The sequence below is a fragment of the Tubulanus polymorphus genome, chromosome 9 (assembly GCF_964204645.1).
Source record: "Tubulanus polymorphus chromosome 9, tnTubPoly1.2, whole genome shotgun sequence".
Lineage (NCBI taxonomy): Eukaryota > Metazoa > Nemertea > Palaeonemertea > Tubulaniformes > Tubulanidae > Tubulanus > Tubulanus polymorphus.
In genome coordinates this window covers 11,271,915-11,290,806 of record NC_134033.1, presented here as the reverse complement: position 1 = coordinate 11,290,806, position 18,892 = coordinate 11,271,915, and the positions used below count along the sequence as shown (strand labels likewise).

Sequence of the window (18,892 nt, the reverse complement as noted above, 5' to 3'; positions counted from 1 at the left end):
GAAATAACGTCCGAGAAGTTGCTAACCACTCACGAGTCATCTATCCAGCCAGGTACGCGGCCATCAACTCCTGGGTTAAAAGAGAGGCAATAAGGATTAAGTTGCTCAAGAAGACATGGTATCGTTCGGGGTTCGAACCCTCGACCAGGTTTGCCGGAGTCGGACGCTCTAACCACTCGCCCACAACTATATATGTACTTCAGTCGCCGATTCAAAAATCAAACCCCCGTTTCGCTCCCGGCAGGTGTGGTGGGACTGTAAGTGACACTCAATCAGAACATCAAACGAAATTAACCAACCAAATAAATAACAGGGACAATCCTTATTTTAAGATCAACCACTCGCCCACACCGCCCACTGATCCTTCATGGTGTTATTAGTGAAGAAATCAGTAATGCAGCTAGGGGAGTGTTGTATTCAAGACCAGAGCAACGAAATAAACAATTCATGATTTTTGATATTTCATTGATTTATATTATATTTAGAGACATGCATAAACATGCGATGACATTATAAGTAGTAGTAGTTAATTGCAATAAGCCTTTATTTATCGTACCATTCTTTTACCACGTCTGAAGTCACTATCAATGGACTCGTTGCATGCACCCATCGCCCCTCGTCCTCCCTAACCCGTAATATCACAAATTTCAACGCAAACAAACAACACTCATTCAAAATATGACATAACAGCTTTAAAAAGAATTGTCAGACCGTGTCTTATCTGCTCCTGATGTAATTATTGTATTCACAAGAAATTGAAAGTTTAATAGCGAGATGACTTACATAACGACAAGCCTAAGGCGTTACACTTTACAAAAATAGACTTCTTCTTTTAGGAGAATTTCGGGGAGAAGCAAATAAAAAGACATGTGAATCGAAAACTAACTGAACAAATTTTGGCATGAATTCAATTTTATCTCAATTTTTGACCTAACCCGAGGAAAAAAGATAGACTATCACGGTTTAGAAAACTTTCCAATTCACATGACCGTCTTATGACGAACTTACACTACGGAGGGCTGTTTCAACCCATGATACACGTTTTTCCTTTTAAAAATCTTTCTATTTTCCCCTAAAAAGATCACTTAGCTGTTATATGAATTTCGCAATGAATTTAAGCTGCATTTTTCTTTTGAATGGCCACCGCATACAGACAATCATACATACAATCATACGTACAATCATACATACACATAATATTATTATTACATAGATATAAATAGCACCAGGCAAGTTTTAATTTATTAATGAATACGCACACATCCGATTGTGAGTTGTCGATTTTTGTTTGGTTTCTATAGCGTTAACAGTTAATATATACAGCCATATATATATATATATATATACACTTACTTACATAACATATTTACATAGTAAATAATTCGCATTTATCTTACACAGAATATATAATCGTATATATATTCGCAAAAAATCGAGCTCAAAGTCGTGGTGATCGAGTAATAGGCCACGCTCTTTTAAAATTCGATTGAAATCTAACTGTATTCGACGTTGTAAAGCATTTCATCGATTCCCGTTCCAGTGGTTTCGACAATGTCTTTCTTCGATTAGTGTCCTGTCGATTATCTAGTTAATTCAATATCGTTTTTTTTGTCGTATTTCGGCGTGAAATGACCGAAGTCGTCATAGCGGGAGTAGCACTGATATTAGCACATATACACCGGGGGCGTCGAGCGACCGCCGCCCACCGCGATAGCTAGCACCTGAGAACAATCACTCGCCTCGACCAGAGAGAGAGAGCAGCGACAATAGAGACCAGATTTATCCTGTTCGATTATCGGCGCTGACTATTATCACCGTTTCGTAGCTTTCTTGCTGCCGAATATAAGCCACGGACGTCGATGCTTGGATTGCAGTTCGGTGTTCGCGGTGTTCGTCGTCGCGCGCGGTAACGACACCGGCGTCGGCACGTCGCGTAGTAACTCGTGTTTGTACGGAAACGGCATTCCCGACACTTTACGCGGCGTACGTGATTTATCTGAAATCGAACCGAAAAATATCAACGTTAGAATCGAATACTGGTTTTGTGACTTTTTAGCTAAAGATGGTCAAGTTTGAAATTGTTCTCATTCATAGTCCTTTGCAGTTAGCTCAGTTGGTTGAGTGGAGGACTGGGAACCGAGAGGTCCCTAGTTCGAAACCATCTCTGGCGTTGGCTGTCGAGACACATACATGGACTAAGCTCTGCTAACTTAGTCAGGTTGTGAGCCATAACAACCTATAAAAAGGCCCTGGCCGTCTCTTAAGACCCACTAGGGTTACACTGTAACTAATTGCAGTTGGGACGTAAAACTCTTCTAAACTCTAAACTCTATAAATCATTTTAAGCCGTTTGTGGCCTTCAGGTGCAGCTGCTTCATCTGAGTGATACCCTTCTTCATCCTCGCTTGCCAGGGTTTGATTACCTACGCCGAAGCTCACACCAACACAACGCCTCTGGCGGCAGACCATTCATTGGTCTATCATAGCACCCAAGATTTATTGGGTGGACCTTCAGTGGCCACCAGTCTATGTACCTAGTCAATCAGATGCGTTGCATTGATAGAGATGCGCTGGTGAAAAAACACTGCATCCGATTGGCTATATATATAGACTGGTGGCTGCTAAGCGGCAAAACTGAGCTTCAGCAGGTGGCAATCAAACCCTGGCAAGCGAGGATGGCCCTTCCTTTATACGATTCAAATTGTCGCCTCACTATTTGGAGAGGAATCATGTTTACTCACCAGTTGCTGGTTTATCCGGTCGAATGCGTCGCATGTAACCGTGAGTTATCGTGTATTTCATCTGTTCGGTTAAATTGAATCCGGATTTGACGTCTTCTCGTACTCGTTCTCGTTCGATCTTAAACGCTTGCAGCCACCGTAGTTTCTCCGTCGACGATTTCGCGTACATCATCAACCATTTGTCGCTATAACGATCGTATATTTTCCACGCGTTGCGCGCGTTCAGATTAAACTGCGAGTCTGTAAGAATGAGGATATAGATCTTTATGATACTGAGACAAACTATGATGGTTTACTGAACTGACATGACAATCAGTCCGTAACAACAACACTATTAGAACCAAGAAAAACATAGCATTTTAAAGAATGGCATATTCATTGAATCTGAGTATATTTGGAACTCGGAAAAATGTTTGCAGACATATCCCCTGCTATTAAATGAGATGGCGGCATAACAGAGATTAATGAGGAATCTTCGGCCTTAGCAATCAAGGATTGTATGTGCAGCGAGAGAGGATCCACCAGGCGGTGAAAGTATACAATAGGTTATTGACGCTGGATTTCTTCTCGGATTCAAATGAATCCCATCCATAATGACAAATCAAAATATGCCATTTCTGAACCCTAATGATCAATCACCAAATACCTAGGGAATAATTTGTCTAATGTTTGACATAGGGGGCTAAATCTAAAAGATCATTGTATATACCAATTATTCACCAAATATTTGTGTTCAATTTCGCATACGTCAAAATCTATCAAAAATTATTGCGCATATTTCACAAATGAATTCTTACCTTTGCCATCGGCTACGTCTATGATGTCGCAATAATTGATATTCAAACGTCCAGAGAAAGTGAGAACGTTTCGTTTCAGCAGGTCCTTCTTACAATAAACGAGTTGATTGTCGAACAGGAAGAACACGCGATCTTTCGCCCAACCGCTGCTCAACGTAACCTTACTGAGATCACCCTGGTGGATCAATTCGGAACTAGTGTCCAACAGATCTGGACCCTGCAAAATAAACCGATGACGTGTTTATATAGATACAGATAGAGTGGAGGGCAGAGGGGTTGATTTATTGTACAATTGAGTTACAGCCCTACTGTAGTATAAGTTAAGGAAGCTAAGGGACACTCATCGTAGTATATACTAATGATATTCGGTATCAGGACAATTGCCCCCCAAATTAAATATTTTTAATCTTTAAGTAACACACATGTTTACTTAATTAGCCAAAGCGAACTAATTCTAGCTGATTAGTGCATCTAATTACTCTAGGACTGATTTAAAGTTTTTGAATATATAGTTATACTATATATTCTGTATCAGGACAACTGCCCCCCCCCAGACAATTGCCGACAGTTGTCTGGGGGGCAATTGTCCTAGAATCATTATATTGATTGTGATATTTTGTAAAAGAAATGATACGTTATTGCGTACGCGAAGTAAACACTAACCTCCCAATCTTGTACTGTTTTTTGCCACAGAGCTATTTTCTCGATGCTTTCCAGTTTACGTTTTCGTTCATTGATCAAAGCGGCGATCTCTTTCATCGCTTCCAGCGCGTCCTGAATATCGTCGTAGTCCGGGTGACTCGCGTGCGTGTATTTCAACAGTTCGGCGAGCTGAAGCGGGTATTTACAGATCTTCTGAATGGGCGTCAGTAAGAATCCCTCGAGCGGTATTTCGATCATGTCCTGCAGCAGTCGACAAGCTTCGAAGAACTGTTGGTATTTGCTGTGTTTTGTTAATTCTTGCAGCTGAGCGCAGGCGGCCGGGTGATTGTTACAATACTCCGAATAGATCACAAACTCTTTACGCTGAAAGAATAAGGTATTCATACCGATGTTTTTCACAATTTTTGCCACAAGGTTCCAAAAGGTGCTGCCATTTTTTCAAAGATATTTTTACTCAGTATTCTCTACGACAGGTGAGGTGTTAGAGGTGCGCGGCCATCCCTCCATTTTTACATCTTTGGAGAGGCGCAGTGGCCGGGTGGTTTAAGCCGCCGGTCACTGGTTTCGTCAATTCAGGGTTTATGGGTTCAAACCTTGGTGACGACAGAGTTTCTTGGTCGAAGGTTGTCTCTGGTCTCTCCCCCATTGGGAAAAAGAAACATCGAACCCACTTATAATGCCCTGCGTGGCGCTAAGCGGGTTGAGGGTATCAAAAAATTTTTTTTACATCCACTCTTCTGAATTTTCCTAAGGCAAGAAAACCTACTCTCGATATAACTTACATGTTTGAGGAAACAGAGCCCGATTTGACTAGTGTGAGGAGCTAACGGGTTGAACGCGTTTTCCAACGTTTTCACGAAGTTCTGCGATAACGTGTACAACTCTTCTAGATTACCGAATATCAGCGACAACGTCTCCGGTGAAAACATCTCGGGACGTTTCCTCGCGTGTACGATATAACCCTGTAAATAAAAACATCACATTTATCAACTCTTCTCGAGATGATTAAACCGATGAGACGCGGAACTATAGTGGCAGAACCTATTGAGAATTATCGGTAAATCCTAGTCGAGATCGATACAAAATGGCAGCTTTTTGAATCGTAGTTTCTTTATCTAGAGGGTTTAGAGGGTAAAGGGTATTAGGTTTAGAGGATCTAAAGGATTAGGGTTAGGGTGAGGTTTAGGTTAACCCTTTCAGTGCTGACTAATCAATACCCTTTAGTGCTGGAGACAATTTGAAAATTTAAATGAATTCCACCCTATTGTGTAGAATAAAGGGAATACCAACATAGTGCGTCTACACCGCAGCGCGATATATCGTTAGTTACTAATATTTCACTATGTTTGACAGGTGCTGCCATCTTTCAATAGAGATAAAAACTAATTACTAATCACACCAATACACCGCAGTGCGGTGTACTAGCAAAATCCATCACTGATTCATACACCACACTGCGGTGTAGACGCACTGAAAGGTTAAGCATTATAAAAGGGTAGTTCAGCGTGAGGCGATATAAAGTAAAACTTGCGTGTTCGAATCCCAATCAACGATCTGGACTAGGATCTACTAACAACCCCTGTTGAGTGGTATTTACACCAATAGACATACCTGTACAACGTCTTTCAGATGTTTAACGTATTCTCGTTCAGCGTTGATGATTTCGTTTACGACGTTTGATCTCGCCTGATCTTTACTCACAAAACTCATACTCATTCTTCTCATTGCCGTTTTGCTGTCCATTTGACCGGAGCGGATTTTCAGCGCGAAATCTTCGGCCGTTTCTTCCTGATTCACGCGTAACTGGAAGATATGAAATACGAGAAATTCTGGTTAATGATTCGACGATAGAGCAATCTACATCTTAATTAAAATTGCGGCTTAAATTTAACCAAATCGCTGAAACCGACAAATATTAAACCATCCTTAATAATTGCAAACTTATAAAATTTGAGAATAACAATTTGATTCTAAATCTGGAATTACTTTATAAGAAACTAAACTTCTGGGGCCAGTTGCACAGTCGTGACTTAAGTCTTAAAGTGGTCTTAAATCTTGAGACTGGTCTTAAGTTGTTAGATTGGCTATAGAACTTAGTTGGTCTTAGACTGGTCTTAAGTTTAAGCCATGACTATGCAACCGGCCCCTGTAAGTAACCAACAATCTCATTGATTGCAGCATTTTTAAATGAATGGCTATATTTTGCATTTGTTGAACACTGATTCTCAATTCGCGAGACAAATTTCAGACTACCCCCAAATCACGCATGAATTCTTAACAATTCCTAAGTAATAAGTTCAATGCTAGACCGGCTATTTTGCCATATCAAAATTCCTTCCAAGAATACCGAATAATCTAATTCTAGAATACAATGTATGTCTCATATCTGTCCGAGTGAAACATACCAGGTACCGCACTCGAATCGGTTACGTGAACAGTGGCACCAAAATTGACTAAGTTTTCCAATATCGACCAAGTATTGAACGAAACCAGTGACAGAAACAAAAATGTGAAAAATTCAAAAAAGATCTAATTTCACACCTACAGGTTTTTTCGAATAATGCTTTATCTGAATGAAACTGAACACAGCATTATCTTCAAAAAAGATGAAGTCATGTAAAGAGCTTTGACCTTTAGTTGAAATTAAATAATTTTTTCGAATGTTAACTGAAACCAGCTCCGAGAAAGAATATGAACGATTTTTTTTTTAGCGATGAACGATTTTAAAACTGAATGAGTAATTCACACCTTGTTATTATGAGGGGAAGATGTAACAACACGTTTAATATTTAGACTACGACTTCTACGATGTGAGATCCGTCTGTCATCTGTTCTCCTGAAAGCGTCACGTCCTCCCGGGGTCTTCATCGCGAGCAGATGTCCCGGTGTTCTCCTCGTCGGTGTCGACAGCTTGCCTCTCGGAGACACAGCAGCCGTCGCCCGCACCGAGGCGATCGGAGAATTAAACCGACTTCGAAATGGACTCGATTGATTCTTCAGTTTAGGAATCAACTGCCGGATTCCTTCTTGAATATCGCGATTCGTTTCGCGGATCAGTTTTCGCACGCTTCCTCGGCGATTTATTCCGCTCGATTTCGAGCCGCGCCGATCGACACCACTCGACAACAACAACCGATCCATACTTCTATCGTTGTTATTCGGCGTTTCTTCAATAGATGGCAGCAGTAGTGTACCGGGTTTAACGCGACGACACGGCGTCATAACGATATCGTCCATCACTGATTCCGCTAGCGCTAACGATTCTCGATAATTCGTCCGATTGTTATCTGTCGTGAATTCCATCATTTGTATATTCCGCTGCCCGGTAGGTGGCGCCAGTGGAGGTGTCGAGGCCTCATCCATCACTGATACGGCAAACATAAGCGAGTCACGATGGCGTCGTGCGTCCGTACATTCACGACGCGTTTCCAAACTCGCTAAATCCTCCAACTGTATCGACAACCCGCTTGAACCAGACGACGGATCGACCTTCGAGGTTCCCTCCGAACAGAAATTATTGCAGCGTCTTTGCGGAATGTGAGCGCGTGGTGATGAGATCGGCGACGAGATCGACGGCGACCGATGGAGCAGACGCTTTCTTCGGAATGACGAATTCCTCCTCGGCGACACGCCCAACGATTTCAACAAACGTGACATTGTCGTCAAATATCAGAGTGCATCATACGCGTTACGAATTAACGAGAATTTAATCCTCTAGATAATCAGATAATCCTCTAGTCTTAATCCTCAACAGTTTCTTAACCAAGTTGACAGTTCTCTAATCAAGTATATGCAAGTGTCAAAAGAGATGTACACTGCGTGAGTTGTGGTCATCGAATGGCTGTGAATCTGTTTTAACAAGCCTGAAATCAGTCCCTAACTAGTCACATTCTGCTCCCCTACTCGTCTCCTATTGGTCGATTCACTTATTAACGATCACCTGACTAATTAAGAGTAGATTACGTGAAACAGTTGTCGGTAATTAGTTCTACCTGATCGCAGAAGCGCATGTGGATCTAAATTACGAATTGACTTTCAGCTATTGATCTGAGTGTATTTCATCAGTTTGTGTTCACTTGGCAAACTTACTCATCTCACACAATCATATTATTATTATTATTAATCATAGTTTTAATGAATCAATTTGTAGCAGTGATCAAACTAATCTTTAAATCGAGGCAAGCTATTTGACAATCTGGTAATTTGGTTGTTTGTTGCACTCAACATTTATATCATTTTCTACTAATAATCGAGATTTAATTGTCGATCTCAAACAACATAATCGAAAACATGTAAATCTACAAAATGCTGAGGATATAATCACAAAATATTTTTTCTTTCACACAGAATCAAAAGAAAAAAAATCGAAAAATTCACATTTTTGTATTTTCCTTGCTGAAAGAGTTTTCGTTTATTTAACCAGTCAAATTGCTAGATGGTCCACCAGATGGCGTGTGATCAATTCACTCGATTGAAACGTACTGAATCCGGTGAAAATTACCTATCAATTATTTAAATGCGTTTAAGAATACATAAAATGCAACTCTAAAACTAGATGTATATAGATCCCGCCAACAGTAAGTTGTAAATAGTATCCCGTAAATAAGATGAGTTTTGTTTTAAAATGCTTTCATTTTCTGTATTTGTAATCAAATTGGAAATAATTCTCAATATCTTGGATTTGGAAAGAGATAATACTGACAATCAGTGGTAGCTGACACTAGGCTGTTTGAATGAAATTGTTTGAATACATGTCACTTTGAATTATGGTCACAACTCTCGTGACTAATTATAACCAACTATGCTTGGACCTAATGAATTATTGCCTATATACACAAACTCAACAATTTATTGATAATTATAGCTACTAATTGCTTCAACAGGGTGGAAATGCAAGATATAAAGTCCTCTGATTTTTTTTTACCAACACTTTGAAAGAAATCTCCCCAATCAGATCAAAACCCACTATATACAGTGTCTTTTTAGTTGTATTTTATTCTGATGCCGATTCATTATTTCCTAGCACCATGAATATAGCTTTTCTGGAGTCTACGTATCCAGAATCAAACCAATTTATTTTAGAAATTTTGAAAAAAATAATTAACATGGAAATTACACGTACTGAATATACATGTGATTATCCTATTCAAATAAATCCGACATTGGAATGCGTTTGAAGGTCACCGGATCATGAAAACAAACTGTTTGCTATGATTATATTGCTGAATGGACAATAGTACAGATCTCCATGTGGGCACGACAGTGTTCATTGAAAATCTACCCCCTCCACCTGTCAGGACAGATATAGAACTTTTCCCGGTGACCCCATGAGGAGAGTCCATTGAAAACCAATCAATAGGTCGACAATCCATGCGCGGTGACCTCGTGCTATAGCTAACTGTAAATGACTGGAATTTTAGTCAAACAAACCCTGCTGACATCTTATACAATGGAATTAATAAGTTAATCCAGTGAATTGTGAACGGTCACAATTCACCGGTTAATTATAAGAATCTAAAATATGCGCTTGCGTCATTCTTTTTACATTTCTTAAAACACATATCTATACGTAACAAAAACTTATTTCATATACACATTAACTTAGAAGCCCTTTTTAATTTTTAAAAATAGACTTTGTTTTGGTAAACGGATTTCATGCAAATAAACTGTGAATTTTGACTGCAAATTTTTCCCAAACGACATTGATCACTAGTTAAAATAAGACCACATTAGTCAGACTTAGCACTCTTTCATTAAGCCTGGCCTCGAGCTGAATATAAGGAATTAAGCTCTGACAATAATTCATCATTAAGCTCTCGCGATTCTTTATATAGTATGTTAAATTGCGGTTTGAATTGTGGTATTAAATTTGATAGTTCGAAATTAAATGTGTAAAATATGATACTTTTCCTGTACATAGTAATTCGATAATGATGAAACGAATGAAAAACTGAAACATGAACTCTACCTACCGATACTGTAACTGTCATTTTTGCGGTAAAAGAACTATTTCGAATATATAATCCAACAGCAGTATTTCAGTATTAAGTCTGCACCGATTGATACCAGTGTATGTAAAACTACCACAACGCTGACTCGCCGAGTTTTCAATTAGTCGCGTTCGCTCTAAATAAATGATCTCATCGAAGCCTGCACTTAAACTGTGTATCGGATTCTGAGCGTTTGACGATGAAATATTCATTTATATATTAATATATTCGGACGGACGACACGTATCTCGCTAGAGCTGAAATTAACTCATTGGTCAATAGATGAGTAAGTGTCATCAGTACATGTGTACCTAGACGCAGCCATTACCCGGCTACTGATATCGAGTTTATTAAACGCTAATTGCCTGAGTTTGCGTAAAAATCAATTAGTCTTAATTCAATTCTTAGTCTTAATCCAATAAACGAGGGAAGAAAAACCCACAATTAGAAAGAAAAACTAAGCTCAATTCTATGAGCTATGTTCATATGAAAATTGCTCACAAAATTTAGTCGAAATGTCTGTGCTTTAATACACATCCCAAGAAATATTATTATTCGTCCAAACACATACAAAGTTTAAAGCCAAATTTATGAGAAACCCTCTCAAAAGTAACAATTTATCAAAGTTTTTGAAAAAAGTAAAAGATATTAAATCACTTCATTAATCAAGTTTATCAAATCAGATCATAATATGTAATCACTTTCACTGATTTTGCAGTTGTATGTAAAATTTTATTATTATTATTATTATTATTATTATTATTATTTAATAGTTTCTCTTTCTAATTGTGAGTTCTTCTCCTAAATTATCCATAAATTCTCAAACGTATCAGACAATTAGCTATTTATTCAACACCTTTAGAAAGAAAACTTTGTTTTATAGGGCTTTGTGGTCCCCGTTATTTCTCATTTAGATAACGCAAAATCAATTATCTACCGAATGTCCTCGATCATATCATAGATATACAATAGCTAAAATGAAATTCCTATATCATCAGAGTTTCGACAGGAATGGATTCTGATTAAGGATACTGGACAAAACAATTGAGAATACATTAAGTTAAGAAGTTTTTAGGGGAAGGCGTGGAAATTTTGATCTCAGGTGAAATAGGAAAATGGCTGCAAGACCTTCACATAAGTACTTACACGCAAGACAAATTTACAACAACATTTACAATGTCCTGATTGACCTTTCATTAATTAGAATGTAGTAATTACATTGACCGGTCGTAATTACAACCAAAATATATGTTCAATTAGTTCAATTACGACATCGATTATCAGCAATTAACGAGACTGAGTAATTAGCAGTGGCTGGGTTGAGATCGGTTATTTATTACGGTATTTATTACGGTAATTCACTAAATAAAAACAAAACTAATTTAGAAATACCCGGTAAACACACAATATATCATCAGTGTTTAGAAGAACAAGTGCATCTGCATCACTAACGTAAACTCCTTACTGTAGACTCCTCTTAAATCAGTACTGTTGATCTTGTTAAACCATTCTACATTAATTTGGTGGTTTTATTAGCCGATTTCTATGCTATACACTATCTAAACATGGTTTCTAATTTCGTTCACCATCTAATTGATTTTAGAAAAATTCAGGTCCCTACTGTATCAATTTAGGGATAGTCTACCTAAAACAACAAACTAGACACAAATTTCTAATTGCCTATTTCTCAAAATTGAAGGAGTTTCAAAAGAGTTTCAAGCACCTTTAAAGCATTCAAATTAATCAATGAATTTTTGAGGAATCGTAGGGACCTTGTATAAAGAGATGAATTTTCATTGATTTTGTGTGTGATGTAGCGTATTATCTGTTCTCAGAAAAAAAAGCTCCTGTTGTGAGCAAGGATAGCACCGTAAGACAAACTTCGACAGCGCTTGAAGTCTTCTAAAATATAGGCTTTTTTCATATATCCAAAACACAATGAACAATAACTACGTGGGGAAACAACAAATTCCTAGTAAGCTCCCGTTTAACGGCTGTGCACGGTATGAAAACATCTGAGCTGAAATTATTGAACACGTTCCATTTCATGCAATATACAAATATCAGTCAGAATATATAATGCATGTTACCCCTTATACTTAATTCAAAATCAATCAAATTTTCAATAAAAAAAAAACATTTATGTCCAGATAAAAAGAGTAATTTCGATATACACGACCATCAGTACGGGAGTATATACGCTCCCTGCGCAAATATAACTATTGGATAAATATGTCAACATCACATCAGAACCCTACGTACAAGCTGACCCAATAATATTCTCATTGCATATATAACTAAGCAAATTGTTATTTCTCTTAATGTCTGGAATGTCTGGAAGAGCTTTTTATATTCCACAATTATTGAAAATTTTACCAATAATGAATTCTGACCGGAATGGCCGAGAGTCTGAACACAGTTTTAGCGAGCCGTGTAGATAAATGGTTTAAGCGTTCGACTCTGGGAAATCAGGCCTTGAGTTCGAACCAAGTACATAACCATGGTCTCTCCGGGCACCACACTTCCTCTCTCAACCCAGGGGGTACCTGGTCTGATAGATGATTCCATAGTAGCTGCTCGGATATAACACTCTCCCCCGGGAGAGATGACCGGTGCACGGTTAGAGGTAGAAAAATCATAACCCACACCAATGAAAAGCGACCCACTAATTGCTCAACTTTTTCGGTGGACCAGCAGCGTTCAAACAAGAGTTCGATTCTTACCCGAACGAATGCGGCCGGAAACCATCCCTCGAAATCATCCACACATCCCCACCACCAATCCTTATCGAGCATGTCGGTAACTTCAATGACATCACCAGCGCGGAACGGTAACTCGTCTGGGTCCATCGTCACATGATCCCACAACGCTTCGGCGAATGTCAGCTGATCTTCATCAAATATCTATAAATAATAATTAATTGTTTGTAGCAGCATTTCTTAATTTGACCATGTTTTTTTTCTGTGTAGGTAGAAGGGAACACGCAACAGCACCGGGGGGGGGGGGGGTTTGGGTGGTTGTAATCAGAGTAAGGAAGCCAGGTTGTGGCTCGGTTGATCGTAGTGGCTATGCACCTGTATTGACCACTCCTGAGAGTTGAATACTGTTGACCAGTTGTTACTCTTCAAAAATCTGAGATGATTGAGACAGATAGTTTGGAGATATATAGAAGGGACCAGTAGTGATATAGTAGTCATATCAAGCAGGACGGATAGATTCTCTCTAAGGGCTAGGAAATCAGGTGGGGTGGGAGCACTCAACAGATGGGTGATCATCACATATATAGAAGGGACCAGTAGTGATATAGTAGTCATATCAAGCAGGACGGATAGATTCTCTCTAAGGGCTAGGAAATCAGGTGGGGTGGGAGCACTCAACAGATGGGTGATCATCACATGAATTAAGGCACGATATACCTTTCCATCCATCGCACATGATTATCACTGCTAATTTTAGATTACTGATACTACCGCTGTATGAACAACAACGAAGGGATCATTTGAACTGTATCAAATATAAGGATTGTTGCATTGTGTAAATGTCATATACGATCATGAAGAATTTCTGATTTTTTTCTGCTGCTCACCTCTTCAATATTAGTGAATGTAGATTGTGAAGATCGTCTGCTAATAACAGATTCACTGTCTAATGAACTACTGTCGTCATTATCTGAACTACTGAAGTTTGTGTGGTTATACTGAGATACGGCTAACTCTCCAACTTGAGTGGATAAAGCTGAAAAAACAAATGAATGTTTAACTCTCAAATAGCTATAGAAAAAATATTACACAGTCTAAGATTCCTAGCCCACTATACGGACACAGTGATAGACAGTGGCAATTGAGGATTGCACTGTGGTGGCAACACGTACAGGGCATCCTCCAGGACCGACAGTTGCCTACTACTACTAGACATGATTTGCCTAATTTTCTACAGGCAGCTGAAGGTCTAGATGAAAGTGAAAGGAAAATGAACGATTTTGTCAAGTCAGGTGGAAAGACAGGAACTCACCGGCCTTATACTTGTTGTTACGAATGGTAAAAATCAGGTATGGACAAACAACCAAAAGATAAAATCTGTCCATATAAAGTAAACATCATCATAGTGTTATCGATATTCGCATGACTAAGGAAATAGGACAAATAACACGATTAAAATCTCATCACTTCATCCAGACATAGAGAGGACAATGGCAATGTTATTTTTTTGGGAAACCCAGCACCATGAACTGAATAGAAGTATAGCTATATCACAAGATAATACGCATCATTAATATAATGTACGTATAATTGCAAATGTATTTACGTATGTAACACATGCGTCTGTCTCTAATGCCACCATCTGGTGTATTATTAGACGAGCCCAATTATTGCATTAACCCCCAGTGACAGATCAATATAGCAGTATCCTCTGACAACCGAAACCCCGACGGGAATGAGTCAGGGTTTCTGCCGAGCCCACAGCACACTTTCCCAAATTCTACCACAGGTCTCCGGCAAAATAGTAAACATGTTTTAAGATCATCTGGTGACACTTTTCACGCGTACTGGCGGTACACGTAGACTGGATCAGTGGAAATGGTCTATGATTGACCACAATTCTGAATAACTCAGTCCGGGAAAGAGAAGTAACTGGCAAAATACCACTAGTAGAAAGATTGTTTTTATATGAAGCAACTAGTGGTTTAGTGGTTTAGTAGTTAAGTGCAGTGACAAATCTATAACATCAAAACTAGGAAATTAAAAAGATTCAACTGAGTCTGATGACAATAAATCAGCACGTAACCCTGTAGTGGGACACTAGAATTGATTCTAAGTTCCTGAAGCCCTTTTCGTATAGAATCATTCGACAAAGTAGAATTTTGTGGAAGACAAACTTGAAAGACACTTAAATTACATCCGAGGATGTTAATTTTAAGATATTTCTCGGGTAGGATCATAAAACCCCCTCCTCTTCGTAGATCCTTGAGAATATGGATTCTGAGTGAATTGTTAACCTACCCGCTAACGTGGCGCTGGTTTTCCTCAAGATCAATTTGCCGGCGTGATTGATTCCGTCCGGTGCGCTACACGAACGTTGTAACGATTGTTTACGTTTTTGACTCGGTCGTCGTTTTTCGCCGCGTAGTTTAATCGGGTGCGGTGTCGACATCTGAAAATAAAAAACACAATTCAAACTCATTTCAAACGACAGAATTTCTAAGATCAACTGGACAACTTTCTCCTTAAAATATAGAAACACTTTTGCAGCTTTAACAAACGAATAATTACTGCCATTAGCCAACAGGATTACAAGAGTGTTTTAGCTTGTTTAGGTTAGGCCCGGGCCAACCTTCGACACTGATACCAAATGGGTCCGTGCCTATTTAAACACGGGCCATATTTGGCCCAAAGAAAAAAGTTGGACTGATTTATATGTGTCTCATTGATGTGAATAATTACCCGTCTGTCGCGATATCTGCGCGATCCGTCTAATCCATATTCAACCATGCTGACCTGACTACTGCTGCCCTTCAGTAAACTCTCCTTAAATTCATGGTCCTTCAGAGCATCAGAGATCAACAGTGCACCACCTGAAATATAGAGATTCAATTTGAAATAAGGGTCGGGTTTTTAAGCTGCGATGCATTCAACATATTCAATTCAGTGAGGAGAAAGATACAATGTAATTCATTAGATCTGAATCCATCTCTTAAATTGTGATTACAACATAGGAATAGCTTTTACTGGAGTATAAACGTCTAAACAGCTGCCCTTTCGGTTTGACTCAACTTCAGGTATAGATACCTGAAATCCCCTATCTATAATCACTTCTGACCCCCTAAGTTGTCAGACATAATAATATCTGAATCAGGGCACTAACGACGCTTTATTTTCATGTCCCAACCTTTCGAGCACCAGTACGTATTAAGGGCATTATTAGCGAATGTGAGCATTAGTTTTCCCGATTACGGGGGTGAGTCCTGACGACCAAGAAACCCTTGGATTGATGTGAGACCAGTACTAATCACTCGGCCACTGCACCACTCATCAGCCTAGTGATCGAACTATATACCGCAGAAGCATGCAGCATTTTTACAGACAAAATAATGAAATAGCAAATGTGCAATTTCAATATGAACAGAGGCAACAGACATCTTTGAGACATCATGAATCTTTTCAAGCGCTTTGGAAAATTCCTCCTACACATGTCTTAGACACAGAAATCGCTTCTTGGGGTCACATGATACACGCTAAGTGAAATGCCTACTTTGATATCGACGACAATTTCTATGTCATACAAGTAGAATTGCTTAGATGAATAAAGAGGATCATTTTCACTATTATTTAAAATTTCTTACACGTGTGACGTCTGTTCTTCTTGCGTAGGACGACGGCAGACGTATCGACGTTCGAATGACGTAATTCGGGCGCTCCCTGTCTGGTCACCGTCCTCGTGGAGCCACCGAGCTCCACGCAAGATCTACGCGATACTATTCGCCCGGCCATTCTACCCGAGAAATAGAATCTATCCGGAGATTCGAATTCCAACTCGACGACGAGTGGAAAACTCTATGTAAAATAATCCCAACATCTCTACGACATTCGACACTTTACATCAACATTCTTCCATTATTTGATCTTCCTGTATTCGATTATGTCCTCTCACACCTCACACCTCAGACATCTTTAATTATAAATGCACTAAAAACTCCAGACACAACTACTTGATATGTTTCTCCAAGAAGTTTGCTCTTCAATGAGATGAAATTTCAGAATCCGAACTCCATATAATCACAATTCAAACCGGCGAAAATCTATAAAACCTCCTCGATCGAAATGATGATGATTCTGACTACGGTGCTTCAGTTACAGCTAACAAAGTTTGAACGACACTTTCAACACAATTACAATCTAACTGCCACTACTACCAGTAATACAAATATTATAACTTTATCCAAATAAATACTTCCTCCACTCGGTTAAAGTTAACTCCATCAGTAACAGCAGTAGTGATGTACGTTAGGATTTGTGAAAAACCCAACATCAGAAACAACAACTATTTCCTCATCAGTATCCACATCATCGTATTCAACTCTGTAAATACATCAAAAAATGTTCCTCCAACGTTGAGAGACTGGTTGTGATCTCGCCACCGCTAGACCGCAGCCGAAAATAATCCAGGCTCTTACGTATCAGATAACGAAAAAATATTCACTTAGTTATCGCGAAACATTCTCAAATATATCGCAAATATCGAAACCTCTCTAATCACTCGACACAACGATTTCAACCACAACATTTATATCCGACGATCTAATTCTGTGTGCGAGTGTGAGGCCTATATCGCAACTACTAAATAAGAAAGCTGTATAGAATAGAAACAATAATTTGGACTCGATATATCACATGGTGGTGGGTTTGAAAGATGTATGAGGGTCAGGTGGGTTCGCGCTCACAAAATATCTCGCGAGTTCTATAGAAACGACAATAAAGCATCGTAAAACGACACAATGATAAAATTCTATTCGAATTCGCTACCTAAAAACCCGCAATAATCGCGATATTCCTCAGACATTCGCGGACGCGTATCGTCATTCCGAAATAGAAGTCTCGCGCCATTCAGCATCGTTTCACGCCTTCTTACTACATCAAACCGGTTTAAAACGTGTCCGCACTCGCAGCTAATTGAAATGACATTCTCGTCGCGACTCTAAATTCACCCACCAACACGAGAAACTTAAAAAACGCGCAACAGATACGACCGATAAGCATCGAAACGACGAACGAATATCACTTTTAAACGCATTCTCGCTTTTCTACAGGAATGTCGCTAAAAAATTCGCTAAACTACGTATTCTTCGACGGTCCTATTGCCCTCCGCGCGGTATATGGATGTATAGCTACTGTGTATGTATGTATGTAGCATACAAAACACACTCAAAGGAGAACAATACGGCCTATTATTATTGTGCAACAGAAAAGCATAATTACCCCTCAACCTGTACAGAAATCATAGGGGACATTTTTTATGACACCCATTAACCCTTTAAATGGCGCTGATAATTTCCTATCGTGTACGTTGATTGACAGTCAATTCGACCGCTCTCCGTTTTCAGACAGACAGTTGACGAAACTAACACACGAGAGATCACTTAAAAAGAAGCGAATCATTTCGAACTTTTTCCCAACAATTTTTTTCAGAACCAGTTGCCCACACACAAGGCTGAAAACCTGAATGAATGAATGAATGAATTGATGAATCAACATTTTTACTAAATCAAGCCTTTTAAAAAATTACTTGGGAGTACAGATACACCCCCTCCAGAATTCAAACAGCAAATTGTAAAAAAAAAATCCATCTCTGATCACTTTTTAACAGTCCATCATGTTTGAATCGTCTTATGATACATCTTCATCATCTTTTTAAACCTTTTTACTAAGGAATGATAAATGGACATACTTTGGTGGTTTTGCCATATATTTTGTATAGTATGGTATCAAAAATACATAAAGAGGATGTTTATGTATTTTTGATGGTATTTATAATGGTACTTTTTTTCCTGAACAAATTCTTATTCTTTGTTTCGGAGACAACCTAGAAATAGGCATAGAAATGCCTCTCGGTTGTGAAAACGATATGATACGATAACTTTGTATTTTCTGCTGATTCATTGTTTCATTGACTATCATGCTGTTTGAATATGATGAATGAAAATACT

General features: G+C 38.9%; 1 protein-coding gene across 1 annotated transcript in view; it reads right to left on the bottom strand.

The window, feature by feature from the left end:
- Positions 1-508: 508 nt before the first annotated feature.
- The window catches only part of LOC141910991 (uncharacterized), a 27,498-nt gene continuing 9,114 nt past the window's right edge, over positions 509-18,892 (bottom strand). Inside the window, exons 3-12 of the mRNA XM_074801914.1 lie at positions 15,633-15,763; positions 15,192-15,342; positions 13,778-13,926; positions 12,915-13,094; positions 5,813-6,004; positions 4,984-5,163; positions 4,202-4,564; positions 3,539-3,755; positions 2,742-2,981; positions 509-1,996 (exon numbers count right to left, since the gene is read on the bottom strand). Coding sequence (XP_074658015.1) covers positions 1,812-1,996; positions 2,742-2,981; positions 3,539-3,755; positions 4,202-4,564; positions 4,984-5,163; positions 5,813-6,004; positions 12,915-13,094; positions 13,778-13,926; positions 15,192-15,342; positions 15,633-15,763 — 1,988 coding nt within the window. The 3' untranslated portion in view covers positions 509-1,811. The remainder of the gene's footprint in view (positions 1,997-2,741; positions 2,982-3,538; positions 3,756-4,201; positions 4,565-4,983; positions 5,164-5,812; positions 6,005-12,914; positions 13,095-13,777; positions 13,927-15,191; positions 15,343-15,632; positions 15,764-18,892) is intronic.